The following is a 16,944-nucleotide window of genomic DNA, read 5'->3' on the forward strand; positions in this document are numbered from 1 at the left end:
TACAGTAGAATGAAATCACTGTACTGTAAACTTACTCATCTCAATGACTTCTTCAATATGACATGTAGATAAAATTCTGGAAAAAATAATTTTCCCAGAGTGTTCTATTATGTAGCCCTGGCTGGCCTCAAACTTGTAGAAATCTTCCTGCCTCTGCCTCTGACAGCTGGGGTTAAAAGCATAACTCCCATGGCTAGCATGAAGTTTGGAAACATTTAAGATTTACAGAACTCCCACTCCAGGTTTCTCTGACTTTCCAACTTAACCTGTACTGTTTTGTATCTTTATCCTTTTCTCTATTCTGATAAGAGGTCACCATAGCCTCTGCCAGTGTTCCTCTCAGGCCCATTAAGAAATCATAAAAGTCCTGGGTATAGTGGTGCACTCCTTTAATCCCAACACTTGGGAGGCGGAGTCAGGTGGATCTTTCTGAGTTCAAGGACAGCCTAGGCTACAGAGTGAATTCTAGTACAGCCAGACCTATTAAACAGAGAAACACTGTCTCGAAGAAAACAAAACAAAACAAAAACAAGCAAACAAAAATATCACGAAAGCTTCTGTTATTACAGTAATTCATTCTAGGTTCCCAGTAAGTAAATGGTCTTGGGAATTAATCCTAACCGGCTTAATCTGTAGTAACTATAACTTTGGATGTGTATTTAATATATAAACAATTACTTAATAGTATTATTACTATAATCATTTTTCTTCCCTGTGTATATATCCTAGTTGTCTTGTCATATGCACAATTTATGTATAAATGTACCCAAGTAGATATTCATTTATATAAAATGTACCAAATCCAAATCCATCTATGTTGGCAGAGACTGCTCATTAGTTTCCTGGCCACCCAGACCTGAAATAATCACACAGAAACTGTGTTAATTACAACACTGCTTGACTAATAGCTTAGGCGTTTTCTACTAGCTCTTATATCTTAAATTAACCCATTTCTATTATTTTATATTTTACCATGAGGCTCATGGTTTACAGGTACCAGTGCGCAGAATCTTTCTCCTCTAGCAGCTTCATGGTGTCTTTTTGACTCTGCCTACTCTCTCTATAAATCTCTGTTTGGATTTCCGATCTGGCTTTACTCTAATAAGTAAGTCATTGGCTGAAAGCAGTTTTTTTATTAACCAATGGCAATTAAACATATTCACAACATACAGAGGGGAATCCACATCATTTCCCCTTTTCTGTCTAAATAAAAAAGGTTTTAATTTTTTTTCATTTATTATGTGTACAATATTCTCAGTATTCTGACTGCATGTATGCCTGAAGGCCAGAAGAGGGCACCAGCTCTCACTACAAATGGTTGTGAGCCACCATGTGGTTGCTGGGAATTGAACTCAGGACCTTTGGAACAGCAGGCAGTGCTCTTAACCACTGAGCCATCTCTCCAGCCCCAGAAGGTTTTAACTTTAACATAGTAAAATTACATATAACAAAACAGGTATCAAACAAGAATTACAGTTACAATATTTCTATCTATTTTATCTTTTATTATGACTAAGGAAAACTATAACTTTTTATTCTTTAACTCCATCAAAGACCCCAGAAGGATATAATATTACCTTAGTTAACAGAAAGTACATTGTAAGCAACTCCCAAAACTCTAGAATTGACAGAGACATCTTGCTGCCTGGATAATCACCCAAAGTTCTTCTGTAACATTGGGGAATCCAATCTTTAGCCTATATGCCCATGCAGATTTTTCCATGAAGCAGGAAATTTCTGTCTGTATTGGCAGTTTGTCTGTCACTCTCTGTGTTCTGCAGAATGTCTTGCAGACTCTTTCATGAAGCAGGAACCCTGAAGGACCGTCTGACCTTTAGGCAACTTCAGCAGTCATTTTTCTGTGGGTCCTGCATATCCAGTTTATGCAGCATACCATCAAGTAGTCCAAAGAAGAACAGTTTCTTGCCCAAAGGGCTAATAAACTCCATAAAGAGCCTCTTTGATGCCCATCATCCTCTTGAAGTAGATTGGTGCTGCCAGGAGCACATATGTCTCATTGTCATGAAAAGTCATAAGTTTTTAAACATTTTATGTGCCATATTCTGTTGGTCTTTGAAAGGTTTGAAGAATAACTATCCATCTGAAATATATCTCTATACATCTAGAAAACCAAACATGACTACAAACTTGATTAGTATAGATGACTATCTATTAACCTGTATTACTTAATTATACATTTTTAAATGAGCCGAACAAACATAATGCTTTAATCAAGAACAGAACTATACATATGACAAAATTAACCTTAAATTTGTATTAATAAACCAAGATCCAAACCAATGCAAAGTATTCATCTTTATGTCATTTCCCCCTTTAAAAGAAAACAAACGCTTATAAACTATATTTGGGAATTCAGTCAGTAGAGCATGAGACTCTAAATCTCAGGGTTGTGGGTTTGAGCCCCACATTGGGCACCAATCTGTTGGCAGAAACTGTATTAATTACAATACTGCTTGGCCAATAGCTTGGGGTCCTTTCTAGCTAATTCTTATATCTTAAATTAACCCATTTCTATTATTTTATATTTTACCATGAGGCCCATGGTTTATCAGTACTGACACATGGGCATCTTTCTCCTCTACATGGAGTCTCTCTGTCTCCACCTACTTTCTTTACATCTCTGTTTGGATTTCCAGCCTAGCTTTACTCTGTTAAGCCATTGACTGAAAGCAGCTTCTATATTAACCAGTGGCAATAAAACATATTTACAGCATACAAAGGGGAATCCCACATCACCTATACCTATGTTTTTTGGGTTTTTTTTTTTTTTTTTGAGACAGGGTTTCTCTGTGTATCTCTGACTGTCCTGGAACTTATTCTATAGGGCAGACTGACCTGGAGCTCACTGCCTCTGCCTCCCTGAGTGCTGGGATTAAAGACGCACACCACCACTGCCCAGCTCTACCTACATTTCTAATGATGGAAACTGTAGTTTCAGAAATATAAAGGACTTTCAAGAAACTTGCATGTAACTTATCTTTAGTATTGATAACATTGCAAAGAATAAAATACTTTTGTAAATATACTCACAAAAGTTATATACAAACACATAAAAAGTAAGTATAGGCATATTAAGGAATTGATTACATGTGTATCTTATCTTTTGTATTGATACACAAAAAGATTATTTTGCTTCGTTTGGCATGTATGTCTTTCAAACTTAAAGATTTCCAGTTAGACTTTGATCTTAACATATAGGGAGGTTCATAGTCAGCTTAAGCAACCCTGGTTTAGTAATCTATAATGAACTTTAAAGGACTTATAAAGGTTTTTAAGTGATAAACAAACTTTTCCAGTAACTAGAACAGCAAATGTAGAACATAAAATTTGTCTGATTGAAAGTAGCATTTTATAATTGATGTTTGATCAATTTATGGTCTCTAATCTTTGCATGAGAATAATCCCACAGCCAACAGCTGCAGAATTTCTTTATGCTGATATTTCTTTCTCATCATTCCTTTTCCCATGCATGCTGTTGTTTATGGTTATTGTATATTATCTGTTACCATTTCCTCTCTTTTGGTGCTCCTGTACATGTCAATGACAGTATTGGTGGGAAAATTATAATAAGAAGACATGAGAATTACTAAGTAACTAACTTCTATAACCTGTCATGCTGTTAAATGACTAGAGAAGAGAAGCATACCTATTGGGTGGTATTTATTGTTTTGTTATTCATTGTGTTTTGTGCTGGGAACGGAACTCAGAGCCTTGTGTGTACAAGGCAGATACTATAATATGGAGCTACATTCCCATCCCCATGTCTCTTCTAAATTCTCATTTCAATCCTGGTCCCCGCTTCAGTATTTCAAGAGCCCTGAATCCCTTTTCCGGTTTCCCAAGCCCTTTAATATCTCCTAGCCTTGTGTGGTAGTTTGAATATAATTGCCCCCCATAATCTCATAGGGAGTGGCACTATTAGGAAGTGTGGCTTTGTTGGAGTGGGTATGGCCTCACTGAAGGGAGTGTTGCTGTAGAGGTGGATTTTGAGGTTTCCTATGCTCAGGATATTTCCCATTGTCTCAGTTGACTTCCTGTTGCCTGAAAGATGTAGCACTCTCTGCCCCAGGACCACATCTGCCAGTATCCCTCCATTCGCCCTATCATGATAATGAACTGAACCTTTGAATCACTAAGCCAGCCCCAATTAAATTTTTTCTTTATAAGAGTTGTGTGGTCCTGGTGTCTCTTCACAGCAATGAAAACCTAAGACTCCTTGTCCTCAATCTAGTGAACATACCCTTACCCCAAATATCAGTGTCATATTTCTATTTCCTAAGATAAATTATGATACTAAATAGTAGTATTGAGATACTTACAGAGATGGACATTTTAAATAAACATTTCCTATATTTAACTTGCTTGCTTTTTCTTTATCTAACTATCCATAATCCATTTAGATTGATGGATTCCTTATTAACATCTATTATTAGTATTGTTATTATTATCATCATCATAATCATCATTATATGATGATTATATTGCCATGTGTTATTCTATTGCTCTGAACTGTTTAAATTGTTTACAAAAACAGTCAAACTTTTTTGGTTTTGAGAGTCTTACTGTGTAGCCCAGGCTCGCTTTGAACCTGCCTTCTCTCTGCTCGGTCTCCCAGGTGTTGGGATTACAGGAGCATACCACCAGTCCTTGCATGTTGTTTTAATCATTTTTTGGTTTTTGTTTTTTGTTTTTTGTTTTTTTTTTTTTGAGACAGGGTTTCTCTGTGGACAAGGCTGACCTTGAACTCACTGAGACCCACCTGCCTCTGCCTCCCAAGTGCTGGGGTAAAGCATGCACCGCCACAGCCTGACTAGTTGCTTTCATCTTTAAGGTGACTTTCTATCTGTTTTGGACTTCTTCTGTGTTGATTTTTGTGAGAGTGACTTTCTGAGAGAGCTGTACTTGGAAGTAGTTGGGGGAAATGGTTGACATGGGTGCTTATTCCTACCGTACAGCATTGCATACAATTTGTCCCCAGAGAAAATGCTGACATCGATTACAGATGAGCAGTGATAGGCAGAGGACAAGTTTTGAAAGTCACTTCTCCTTCCACGGTGGCATTCAGGGGTCAAACTCAAATCATCAGGCTAGTATGCAAGTACTTTTACCCCTTGAACCATCTCACTGGCTCCGTCCACACATTTCTAGGGAATTTGGAGGCTAGAAGGAATGAAGGTCATGGGGGTAGGCAGAATGTAGTGCCGTGGAAACCCCCTGGAAGTGGGGGAAGGGAAACTGCAATCAGATATAATGTATGAGAGAATAAAAATAATAATTAAAAAAAGAAAGTGCAGTCACTAAGAGCCGTTTGTTCTCTGCTGTTAGTGTAGAACTTGTGTAAAGTTAAGGGAGAGCTGCTCTTTAGTGAGACCAGAGGACACTCAGGAGCTGTGTCTATGACTTCATTCAAAAAGTGTTATGTTGTTACTGCGTTTGACACCTCTGCCATATGCTCATAGCAATACAGGATAACTTAGAAAATAACAGTAGAGAACCAAAATCAATGTCAAGGTTAGACTGAAAGTAGCTTTAGAGCTCTCTGCAAGAGGGAATGGTGAAAGGGACAGGAAAGTAAGTTTGTGTCTGCAATTGGGTAGGTTTTTTTCAATTCAGTAGGTTTACATGGAGTGTAACCTAACAACTCAGTTTCTCATTAATAACATGACCCTGTCCCATGATCCAGTCTTTATTTGTAATTTTATATTTGAATAGTAATTTTAAAGATTGTAAAATTAAATATTGTAGCAACACAGTATCAGAAAAGGTACTATAGGAGAACATCTTTTATCCTCGCCTAAGGACATACGTACATGTCCCTTAAAATTTGTGTACCGTACTATATATCTCAAATAAAATGGAATGTATCTACTCAGCATTTCTTTTTTATGGACTGATTTTATTTTTTTAATTTAATTATTTTATTATCTATCTATCTATGTAGAGTGTGTGTGTGTGTGTGTGTGTGTGTGTGTGTGTGTGTGTGTGTGTTTCTAAGCAGGGTCTCCCTGTATAGTAGCTCTGACTATCCTAGAACCTACTCTGTAGACTAATCTGGCCTTGATCTCAGAGGTCCACCTGCCTCTGCCTCCCAAGCGCTGGGATTACAAGTATCTGCCTCCACCACCCAGGTGAACAGATATTTTTGCTGCCATGATCTAGTAGCCAAGAACTTGTCAGCCTCTCTCTTCCTGCCTACAGTCAACAATCAGAAACAGTGAACTTCTGTAAAATACAAATTTACTGACTGGAGAGAGAGCTCATTCAGTAAATTGAGTTTGATCCTAAGAATCACTGTTTAAAAACAAAATAGCCAGCATCACACACTTTTAATACTAGCAGTGGAGAGTGAAAATTGGAGATTCCTGGAGATCCCTGGCTAGCCACCCTATCCTACTTGGTGAGTTCCAGGCCATTGAGAGACTTGGTCTCAAAAGAAAGGTAGATAAGGCTTGGGAGATGGCTCAGTCGGTAAAATGTTTCCTTAACAAACACAAGAACCTGAGTTCATATCCCAGAACCTATGTGAACAGCCAAGCACAGTGATCTGTTCCTGTAATCCAGTGATAATGAGATGAAATTCCTGGAAGCTTGGTGGCCAGTGAGTCTTACCTACTTGGCTGCCATTTAGGCCAGCCAGAAATCCTTTCTAAGCAAATGTTGGAAGGTGCATGAGGAGAAATGGTTCTCAGACCTCTACATACACAACCACATCCACACAAAGGTGGGTGGTGCCTGAGGAAAGACACCTGAGGTAGTCTTTGCCTCCGCGTGCTCATGCATATACATCTGTACATACAAACGTGTACACACACACATATACACTATAGCTTTAACTTTTCATAGTTTTAAATTCTCCTGAGTTTACTTCTGAGTTAAACATTTTCATTGTTACAGAGCCCAAAAACCTTTGCAAAGCATGCAGCTCCTCAGCAAAATAGAAATGCATGAGCTGGGCTTGGGAGTTTATTTTGCATCGACACTTTATTTGATGTGCTTCAGAGTATTTCTCATTGTATATTAAGGAATATAGATTTCCTGGACTCGGGGACACATCTGTAATCTCAGCACTCAGGAAGGAGGATCCTAAATTAAAGGACAGCATGGCCTGCATTAGGGTAAGATGGAAGGGACAATGGTGTCAGTTGTATCTCAGTAGGGAAAAGTAGGTAGAGTGGATGGATATTTTAGCAGGCGTCTATCCCGTTCCTCCTCACTGGGACAGACGAATGAATAGGCTAAGGGCAATCAGAGAGTGTGTGAGTCACGTGTGGGGTGCTGCACAACTGTAATCCCACCCGCCACAAGTAAAAGGCTGTTTAGGCTGCATAGCAAGAAAACAGCATTTAATTGGGAGCTTGCATTCAGTTTCCGAGGGTTAAGTCAATAATCATCGTGGTGAGAAGCATGGCAAGGTTAGTCAGTGGTCATGGTGAGAAACATGGCAGGAGACAGGCAGGCATGGCATTGCTGGAGCTGCAAGCTGCAGACAGAGAGGGGGAGATTGAGAAAGAGAGCGAAAGAGACTGGGCCTGATAGAAGATTCTAAAACCTCAAAACCCATCCCCAGTGACACACCTCCTCCAGAAAGGTCACACAACCTAATTCTTCCTAAACTGATGGAGGAAGGTCATTGGCTAATAAAGGAACTGCGTTGGCCCATTTTATTGGTTAGAAGATAGGTGGGAGGAGAAAACAGAACAGGATACTGGGAGGAAGAGGAAGTGAGCTCAGAGACTCGACAGCTCTCTCGGGAGCAGACGCCTCAGAGAGAGATGCCATGCCCCGCTCCCGGGATGAAGCTCCGACCCAGGATGGACTAGGCTAGAATCTCCCCGGTAAGCGCACCTTGGGGTGCTACACACAGATGATTAGAGATGGGCTAAATTAATATGTGAGAATTAGCCTAGAAGAGAATGGGCCAAGCAGTGTTTAAAAGAATACAGTGTCCGTGTAATTATTTCGGGGCATAAGCTAGCCGGGCAGGCGGCTGGGGTGTTGGGGACGCAGCCCTGCCGCCCTTATTACTTCACTAAACAGTCAAACACTTGAGAGCCTGACATTCAAATATATCAGCCCATGTGGGCCATTCTCATTTAAACCACAGCAGTCCCCCAAAAGCAGGCTTCCGCCTGTGGTGAAAACTTGAGTTTTCTTTTGATGCATACTCTTAGTTTAGAAACTACGGGGCTGCGTTATTTGTGTCAGTTACAAAGATTTAAAAAATGAACTCAGAATGCCAAGTGTTTTGTATTTGAACACACAGTATTGCATCTGTGTTTTCATCCCCATTATATAAAACTGTGGGCATATGGTTCTATTTATAAGTGTGTAAAATAGTTTGAGAGAAACATGGAAAAATAGTAATCTGCTAATATCTTGGGGTTGTGACTTATAATAATCTTTAAAATTTAAAATATAATTTACAATAAGTACAAATGAAAATGGAATTTTAAAATCAGTCATGTATGATTATTAATAATTATCAATTATTTGTTAATTTGAAGACTTAAATTTAGAATAATCTTCATTGTGTTTTAAATTAGAAGGTAAAAAGAATAATTACAGTCTAAAATTTTGTGCTATATATTTAACCTGTTGATGAAAGCATGAAATATTTGAGCATTTGAGAGTTGTAAAAATAATATTCTAACATAAGTTAAGGTTTTCTTTGTATGGGTTTGATTCTTCACAGTATACTGAACAGGAGAACAAGCTCTACACAGGAGCCTCCTGTAGCTTCCCTTTCCTTTCCTATCTCTGTCTTCTGTCCCTTCCTGCTCTCTGCCCCTGTGGTTAGGGTATTCTTCCTGCTTGCCAGTATGTTCATTCCAGATTCCTTTGGTCAGTATGCTAGTACTCATGATATTGTTTGCTTTTGCACGCCTTTTAGAAGAAGCCCCCATCCTAAAACCCTTTTGCTAGAATTCCTTTGAAAAATTGCCAGTTTCCATCCTTATTACCACCAAAATGCAGGGGTCGCTTTTTGTTTTTAAGTGGTGGTTTTTAAGTCAGCAGGAGAATCAGACTGGGAAGAATTTGAAGATTTTCAGAGAAAATGCTTTTAAACCACTGGACCAAACCACAGGGACCAGGAAGTCTTTCCTTTGAGCCATGCATCTCTTCTGTGTCTGTTTTAAAAGTAAAGCAGGTTGTACTTTAATTAGCACACTGAGAACTGTGCATTTCTCATTGGCTTCTTGATGAACCAAACTATTCTGTAATTTCAGGCTATAAAAATGTTGACCATTTTTCTTTTCAATGTTACAGTTATATCCATTCATCTGGTTTATTTTATCTGTAATGATGCTTAGTATTATAGTACAGATTCTAATTTGAGTATAAACAAAATCCATCTATGTAACCCCAACTGGCCTGGCACTTTTAATTCTCCTTCTTCAGCCTCCCAAGTGGTGGGATTATAGGCCTGCATCAGTGTACCGAGACCTTACCCCTGCAATGGAGCTGCCATCAGAAGTCAGAGTATTAAAAAATTCTTTCTGAAATAATGAAAGTAATTTTTATTCTTTGCTAGCACCCAAGATGAAAGCAACATTGTTATGAAAGAAAGGCTTTAAATTATATACATAAGTTACTGTCACTGTTGTGGGTACCTGACTGCTGTCCACCTAGCCATTTATTTGCAGCATAAGTGAGCCCCAATTTAGAGCTAACTGTGATGGCAAGAAAGCTTCATTAGAGTTGAATAGGAGACTTGGATGCCATCCCAATTCTTCAACTTACCAGCAGAGTTATGATGAATAATTCACTTAATTTTGCTCAATTTTTTTTAATTTTTTGTAGCTTTTCTTCTTAATATATAACAGAGAATAATTCTAAGAATAACTAAATTTGTTGTGCGTGTTGTTGCATAGTTTTGTGTGTATATATTTTTGAATAAAACTTTAAAAAATGTATTGTGTATGTGTGTGTCTGTAAGAGAGAGAGAGAAAGTGTGTGTGTGCGTGTGCACGCATGTGTGCGCATGTATATGTAAAACTGGTACAGACATGCCACAGGGTGTGTGGAGATAAAAGAACAACTTTGGTTCTCTGCCTTCACTGTGGGAACTGGGGACTGCACTCGGTTGTCAGGTTACATGATGAGCATTTTACCCACTGGGCTGCACTGCCAGCTCTTGAGTATGGCTTTTGTACAGACAGGTCTTTGTTGCTGGGCTCAAGTGGTCCTCCTGCCTGAACCTTGTGAGGGTTTTCTTAGTTTAAAGAAAGTGGTGTAACATTGTGCAATGTAGTCATTTCCTGGGGGTGAATAGATTTTTTTCCCTATATTTTTGCTTCCTGAATTGAGCTCTATTATATAGTTAGTAGTAATTGCAACTGAACTTGGCATGTATAATAGAGAGGTGTTATTTTATATTTGTTCTCTATGCAATAGATAAAAATACAAGGTTTAACAAGAGCACCGAAGTTCATAAAAGAAACACTACAGCCGGGCGATGGTGGCGCACGCCTTTAATCCCAGCACTCGGGAGGCAGAGGCAGGCGGATCTCTGTGAGTTCGAGACCAGCCTGGTACAGAGCTAGTTCCAGGACAGGCTCCAAAGCCACAGAGAAACCCTGTCTCGAAAAAAAAAGAAAGAAAGAAACACTACAACAGCTAAAATCACATACTGAACCTCACCTAGTGAGGAGACTTCAAAACCTCACTCTCACTAATAAACAGGTCATCCAGACAAAAATTCAACAGAGAAATGCTGGAGTTAGCCGGGCGGTGGTGGCGCACGCCTTTAATCCCAGCACTCGGGAGGCAAAGGCAGGCGGATCTCTGGGAGTTCGAGGCCAGCCTGATCTACAAGAGCTAGTTCTGGGACAGGCACCAAAGCTACAGAGAAACCCTGTCTCGAAAAACCAAAAAAAAAAAAAAAAAAAAAAAGAAAAAAAAAGAAATGCTGGAGTTAATAACATCATGAATCAAACAGACCTAGCAGATATTTACAGAATATTTCACAAAAACAAAAAGAATATACTTTCTTCTAAGAAGCTCGAGGAACTTTCTCCAAAACTATGTACTGGTAAACAAAGCAAATCTCAACAAATATAAGAAAATGGAAATAACATCCTGTGCTCTACCTGACCACCATGGAGTAAAGCTGGATTTCAACAACAACAGAATGCTTGCAAACTCACAGACACTAGGCAACTCACTATTGAATGAAAAATGGGTCAAGACAGAAATCAAGAACGAAATTAAAAACTTTTTAGAATTGAATGAAAACGAAAACACAATACCCTGTCCTATGGGACACAATAAAGGCAGTTCTGGGAGACAAGTCGATAGCACTCAGTGTCTACATCAAAAAATTGGACAGATCAAATATTAGTAACTTAACAGCACTCCTGAAAGCTCTAGGGGATATAAAAGGAAGAAATAAATAACCAAGAGAAGAAATAATTAAACTAAGGATGAAATCAATGAAATGGAAGCAAAAAAAAAACAATACAGAGTCTCAATGGAAGGAAGAGTTGGTTCTTTGAGAATCAGTAAGATTGACAAACCCTTAGTCAAATTAACTAACAAATGGAAAGAGAAGATTCAAATTAATATAATTAGAGACAGAAAGGGGGATATGACAACAAACACTGATGAAATCCAGAAAATAATGACATACTTTAAAAATCTGTAATCTACTAAACTGGGAAGCCTATAAGAAATGGATGAATTTCTTGACACACACACACACACACACACACACACACACACACATATATATATATATATAACCTACCAAAATTAAATCAAGATCAGATAAACAATTTAAACAGACCCATAACCCCTGGTGAAAGAGAAGCAGTAATTAAAAGTCTTCTGACCCAAAAAGCTCAGGGTCAGAAGGATTCTGTGCAGAATTCTACCAGACTTTCAAAGAAGAATTAGCACCAATATTCCTCAAATTATTCCACAAAATACAAATGGAAGGAATATGAGGCGACACTTATCCCAAAACCTAAGCTATACAAAGACCCAACAAAGAAAGAGAATTACAAACCAATATCCCTTATGAACACAGGTCTAAAAATTATCAACAAAATACTTACAAACCAAATCCAAAAATACATCAGAAATTATCTGCTGTGATCAACGTGGCTTCAATCCCAGAGAGGCAGGGATAGTTCAAGACATATAAATCAATCATTGTAATGCACCACATAGGGTAAAAAACAAAAACCACATCATCATTTCATTAGATGCAGAAAGATGGATTTTTGACAAAAATCCATCATCGCTTTATGATAAAAAGGCCTGGAGAAACTAGGGATTCAAGGGACAGGCCTCAACATAATAAAGGCAATTTACAGCAATTCCACAGCCAACACCAACCTAAGCAGAAGCATCTGCACTGAAATCAGGAACATGACAAGACTGTCCACTCTTTGCATACCTAGTCAGTATAGTATTTGACATTTTAGCTAGAGCAATAAGACAACTGAAGGAGGTCAAGGGGATACAAATAGACAAAGAAGTCAGTGTTTTATTTGCAGATGATGCCCTAAAAACTCCATTAAGAACCTTCCATGCTGATAAACTCACAAAAATCAGTAGCTTTCTTATATACAACTGTCAAACTGAGAAAATAGGGAAAGAATACCTTTCACAATAGCCTCAAAAAAATACCCTGGGGTAACTAACCAAGCAAGCCATGGATAATAAAAACTTTAAGACATTGAGGACCGGGCGGTGGTGGCGCATGCCTTTAATCCCAGCACTCGGGAGGCAGAGGCAAGCGGATCTCTGTGAGTTCGAGACCAGCCTGGTCTACAAGAGCTAGTTCCAGGACAGGCCCCAAAACCACAGAGAAACCCTGTCTCGAAAAACAAAAACAAACAAACAAACAAATAAACAAAAAAAGACATTGAGGAAATAGAAGAAGATTTCTCATGCTCTTGGGGTAGTATTAATATAGTGACAATGGCCATCCTACCCAAGGCAATCTGCAGATTTAACACAGTCCCCATCAAAATTCTGGTTTCTTCACAGAAACTGAAAGAGCAATTTTCAGTTTCATATAGAAGCTCAGAAAAATACAGGATAGCTAAAATAATAAAATAATTAAAAAGAGATTAATAAAAGAACTTCTGGAAATAATCATATTCCCAATCTCAAATAGCAATACAGAGCTATAGTAATAAAAACATCATGGCATTGGCACAAATACAGACATTTTGATCAATGGAATTGAATTAAAGACCCAGACTAAGTCCACACACACTTATGAATACCTGCTTGATTTTTTTTATAAAAACAAGCCAGGAATGCACACTAGAAAAAAAAGACAGCCAGCAAACGGTGCTGGTCACAGTAGAAGGCTGCATGCAGAAGAATGCAAATAGATCCGCATTTGTCACCCTGAACAAAACAACTCCAAATGGATTAAGAACCTTGGCATAAGGCCCTAATTCTCATGTGAGAGGTGGGGAATAGTGTTGAACTCATTGGCAAAGGAAAACACTTTCTTAACAGGCACTAATACCAACAATAAATGGGACATCATAAAACTTAGAAGCTTTTGTATGACCAAGGACACCATCAATTAGGCAATTATATATCTCAGTGTGTGTGTATGTATGAATGTATATATATATATATATATACATTTATATATGTGCATATATATCACAATTTTTTAAAAGTGGGTACAGAACTAAACATAGGTCTCAAAAGATGAAAACAAATGGTTGAGAAACACTTAAAGAAATGTTCAACATCCTAAGTCATCAGAGAAATGCAAATCAAAACTAATTTGAGATTTCATCTTGCACCAGTTACAGTGGCCAAGATCGATAAAACAAATGACAGCTTATGCTAGTGAGGGTGTGGGGAAAGGAGAACCCTTATTCATTGCCGGTGGGAGTGCAAACCTGTACAGCCACTATGGAAATCAGTGTGGTGGTTCCTCAGGAAGATGGGGATAGTTCTACTTCAAGAGCCAGCTATACTACTCTTGGGCAGATACCCAAAGGACCTCTGCATCCTACTACAGAGATACTTGTTCATTGCTGCTCTAGTCATAAAAACCCAAAATTTACAATAACTTAGCTGTCCATCAACTGATAAATGGGTAACGAAATGTAGTACATTTATATGATTGACTATCATTCAGCTGTTTAAAAAGTTATTAAATTTGCATATAAATGGATGAAACTAGAAAAACATCATTCTGAGTGAGGTAACCCAGACCCAAAGAGATAATATTGTATATTTTCTCTTATATGTGGTTGTTAGCTTTTAAGCTTTCATCTGTGTTCTATAGTTTATATAGCCACAGAGATTAGGCACCTAGTGAGGGTCTCCCAAGGAAGGGCATGTAGGGGATATTGTTTTGAAGAGACAGTGGTGAGACTGGAGTGGGAGGACTAAATGGGGAGAGGAAAGAAGAGAGGGGTGAGGGGGAGAATGTGGGGAGAGATAGCTAACACTTGAGCCTTTTGAAGGGCTATTTGGAAATCTACCACTATAGAAGCTTCTTTAAATATATACATATATGAAAGAAATATAAATGGAATTGTCAAATAATGGAGAGACAATGCCCCAACTAGATATCTTATGACACCAGGTAAAATCTCCAGTGCCAGGAATGTGTTATATCTATTTGAGTCTTTGGCCAAAGTGGCACCAAGGAAATTCCCAAACATCTCAGTGTGTAGGAACTTACACCTAAACACCTAGAATTATAGCTGTACAAATGCAGAGAGTGAGAGATTTTGGAATACTCTTTCCTATATGATGTCTTCAACAGACCATCCCCTCAGGGCTTAGGGAACTATGTGGAGGCAGAAGCAGAAAGACTGTAAGAGCTAGAGAGGATGGGTGACTTAAAGCAAACAGTACCCTCCAAACAGGACAGATTCACATGTAATTCACAGAGCTGTGGCAGCAAGCACAGTGCTAGCACAGGTCCAAGGCAGAGGCATCCCACTGCTGAGAAGGGGAAGTGAACATGAACTCCCAACCCTAGCCAAGAAGCTATCTGTATTTGAAATCTGCTTGCAACTGAAAATTTATTTTTCTCCAATGAAGCCTCACTGTGTCTATTAACTATACTTTAGGGCAGGCTCCATACCCAGTGGGAGGTATGCAACCCAAAATGAACTCAATAGGATTTTTATAGATTTTCTGTCTTAAATTGCTGTGGTTGGTATTTTTTTGTCTTATTGGTCTTTCTCTCGTATATTTTGGTTTCCATTTGTATGGGTGTGTGTGTGCATGTATGTGTTTCTAGTTTTTTGTTTGTGGTTTATTTTTTGTTTGCTTGTTTGTTTTTTAAAGAAAGAATGAAAGAGTGTAGATTTGAGTGAGTGGAGAGGATATGAAAAAAATTCAATAGGAAAAAAAATACCCATAAGGTTTGGACTTGGATATGTTTTTAACAAATGTGTAGCTATTGTCTTACAAATTTAAGTTCGCAGATGTGTCCTGAGACTCAGGCTTCTCTTTTTATATTTAGAATAGTAACATCCGTCTTTTATGGGTATTTAGCATGTGTATGTAGGGCGGCAAACATGGCTGGTATGAAATATGCAGGAAAAGTTCATTCCTTTTGTCTCCAGAAAGATAGTAAGCTTAGGACAATATTGACAAAAATTTGAGTAGTAATTTTTCTTTTTCTTTTATTTCTTTTTTTCTTATTATTTTTGGGGTTTTTTGTTTGTTTGTTTGGTTGGTTGGTTTGGTTTGGTTTTGGTTTTCGGTTTTCGGTTTTTCAAGACCGAAATTCTCTGTGTAGCCCTGGGTGTTCTGGAACTTGCTCCGTAGAACAGGCTGGCCTCAAAATCAGAGATCCACCTGCCTCTGCCTCCTGAGTACTGGGATTAAAGATGTGTGCCACCACTGCCCAGCTGAGTAGCAGTTTTTCAAGATCCAAGAAATGTTTTTGTTTGTTTGTTTGTTTTTTTCAGACAAGGTTGCATATAACCCAAACCAGCCTCAAATTCATTGTATAGTTGGAGATGCCCTTGAACTTCTGCGCCTTCTTCCCTGCCTCCCCAGTGGTGCGGCGCTGGGAGGATCAAGCCTATGCTCTGCAAGCACTCTACTAACAGTTATTTCTAGCCCTTCTGTGGTCACTTAAAAACACTGCTTATGTTCTATGCCTTTGCAGCTAATACAGAAGAAGTCGCCTTGTTTACATCATGGATAACACAAAGGAAAAGAATAATTACAAAGATGATCTTCTGCTTAGGATGGGACTAAATGATAATAAAGCAGGGATGGAAGGACTGGATAAAGAGAAAATTAACAAAATTATAATGGATGCCACAAAGGTATGTTCTTGCTTCTTTCAGTATCTGTGATTTATTTTTTTAAAGATTTATTTATTTATGTACTTTATGTATATGGGTCTGTTGTCTGCTTGTACATTTGCAAACCAGGAGAGAGCTTTGGATTCCATGGGACTATAGTTATAAGTGGTTGTGAGCCACCATGTGGGTTCTGGAAATTGAACTCAGAACCTCTGAGCCAGTGCTCTTAACCTCTAATTGATCCCCAGCACCCAGTATCTATGATTTAGTTAGTATTAAAAGAAAATTACTAGTTTTTGGTTTACTATCATTTTTATTAATTAAAATGTTTTAATATACCATTAAGCTATGAAATATATAAATGCTTTTCAAATCTGTTTTGCTTGTTACGAAGCTTTCTACTTTGAATTTATATAAAAGTTATAAATTAAAATAAAATTCAATAAAATTTTATGTATATAAAAGCAAAAGAATGCACATGTTTTATCTTTTTACCTCTTGTAAATGAATATTAATAATTGGATGAAGATTTATACTTGCATATGTGGATATAGTTTATTGATCTAATCAGAACTGTTACTGATTTATATATAAGCCATTCCTAATCTTTTATTTTATTATGTTGTTTATGTATTTATTTTGAGGCACCTGGCTGTCCTGGTAC

The 16,944-nt window shown here is 38.1% G+C and overlaps 1 protein-coding gene across 1 annotated transcript in view; it reads left to right on the top strand.

Annotated features, from left to right (window-relative positions):
• Positions 1 to 16,944, top strand: part of Polk (DNA polymerase kappa) — a 59,945-nt gene that overhangs the window by 5,280 nt on the left and 37,721 nt on the right. Inside the window, exon 2 of the mRNA XM_041663421.1 lies at positions 16,139 to 16,301. Within this exon, the coding sequence (XP_041519355.1) occupies positions 16,170 to 16,301 (132 nt within the window). The 5' untranslated portion in view covers positions 16,139 to 16,169. The remainder of the gene's footprint in view (positions 1 to 16,138; positions 16,302 to 16,944) is intronic.

Source organism: Microtus oregoni, unplaced genomic scaffold (genome assembly GCF_018167655.1).
Source record: "Microtus oregoni isolate MIOR12 unplaced genomic scaffold, Mior012 000014F_ref0000157, whole genome shotgun sequence".
NCBI classification, from domain to species: domain Eukaryota; kingdom Metazoa; phylum Chordata; class Mammalia; order Rodentia; family Cricetidae; genus Microtus; species Microtus oregoni.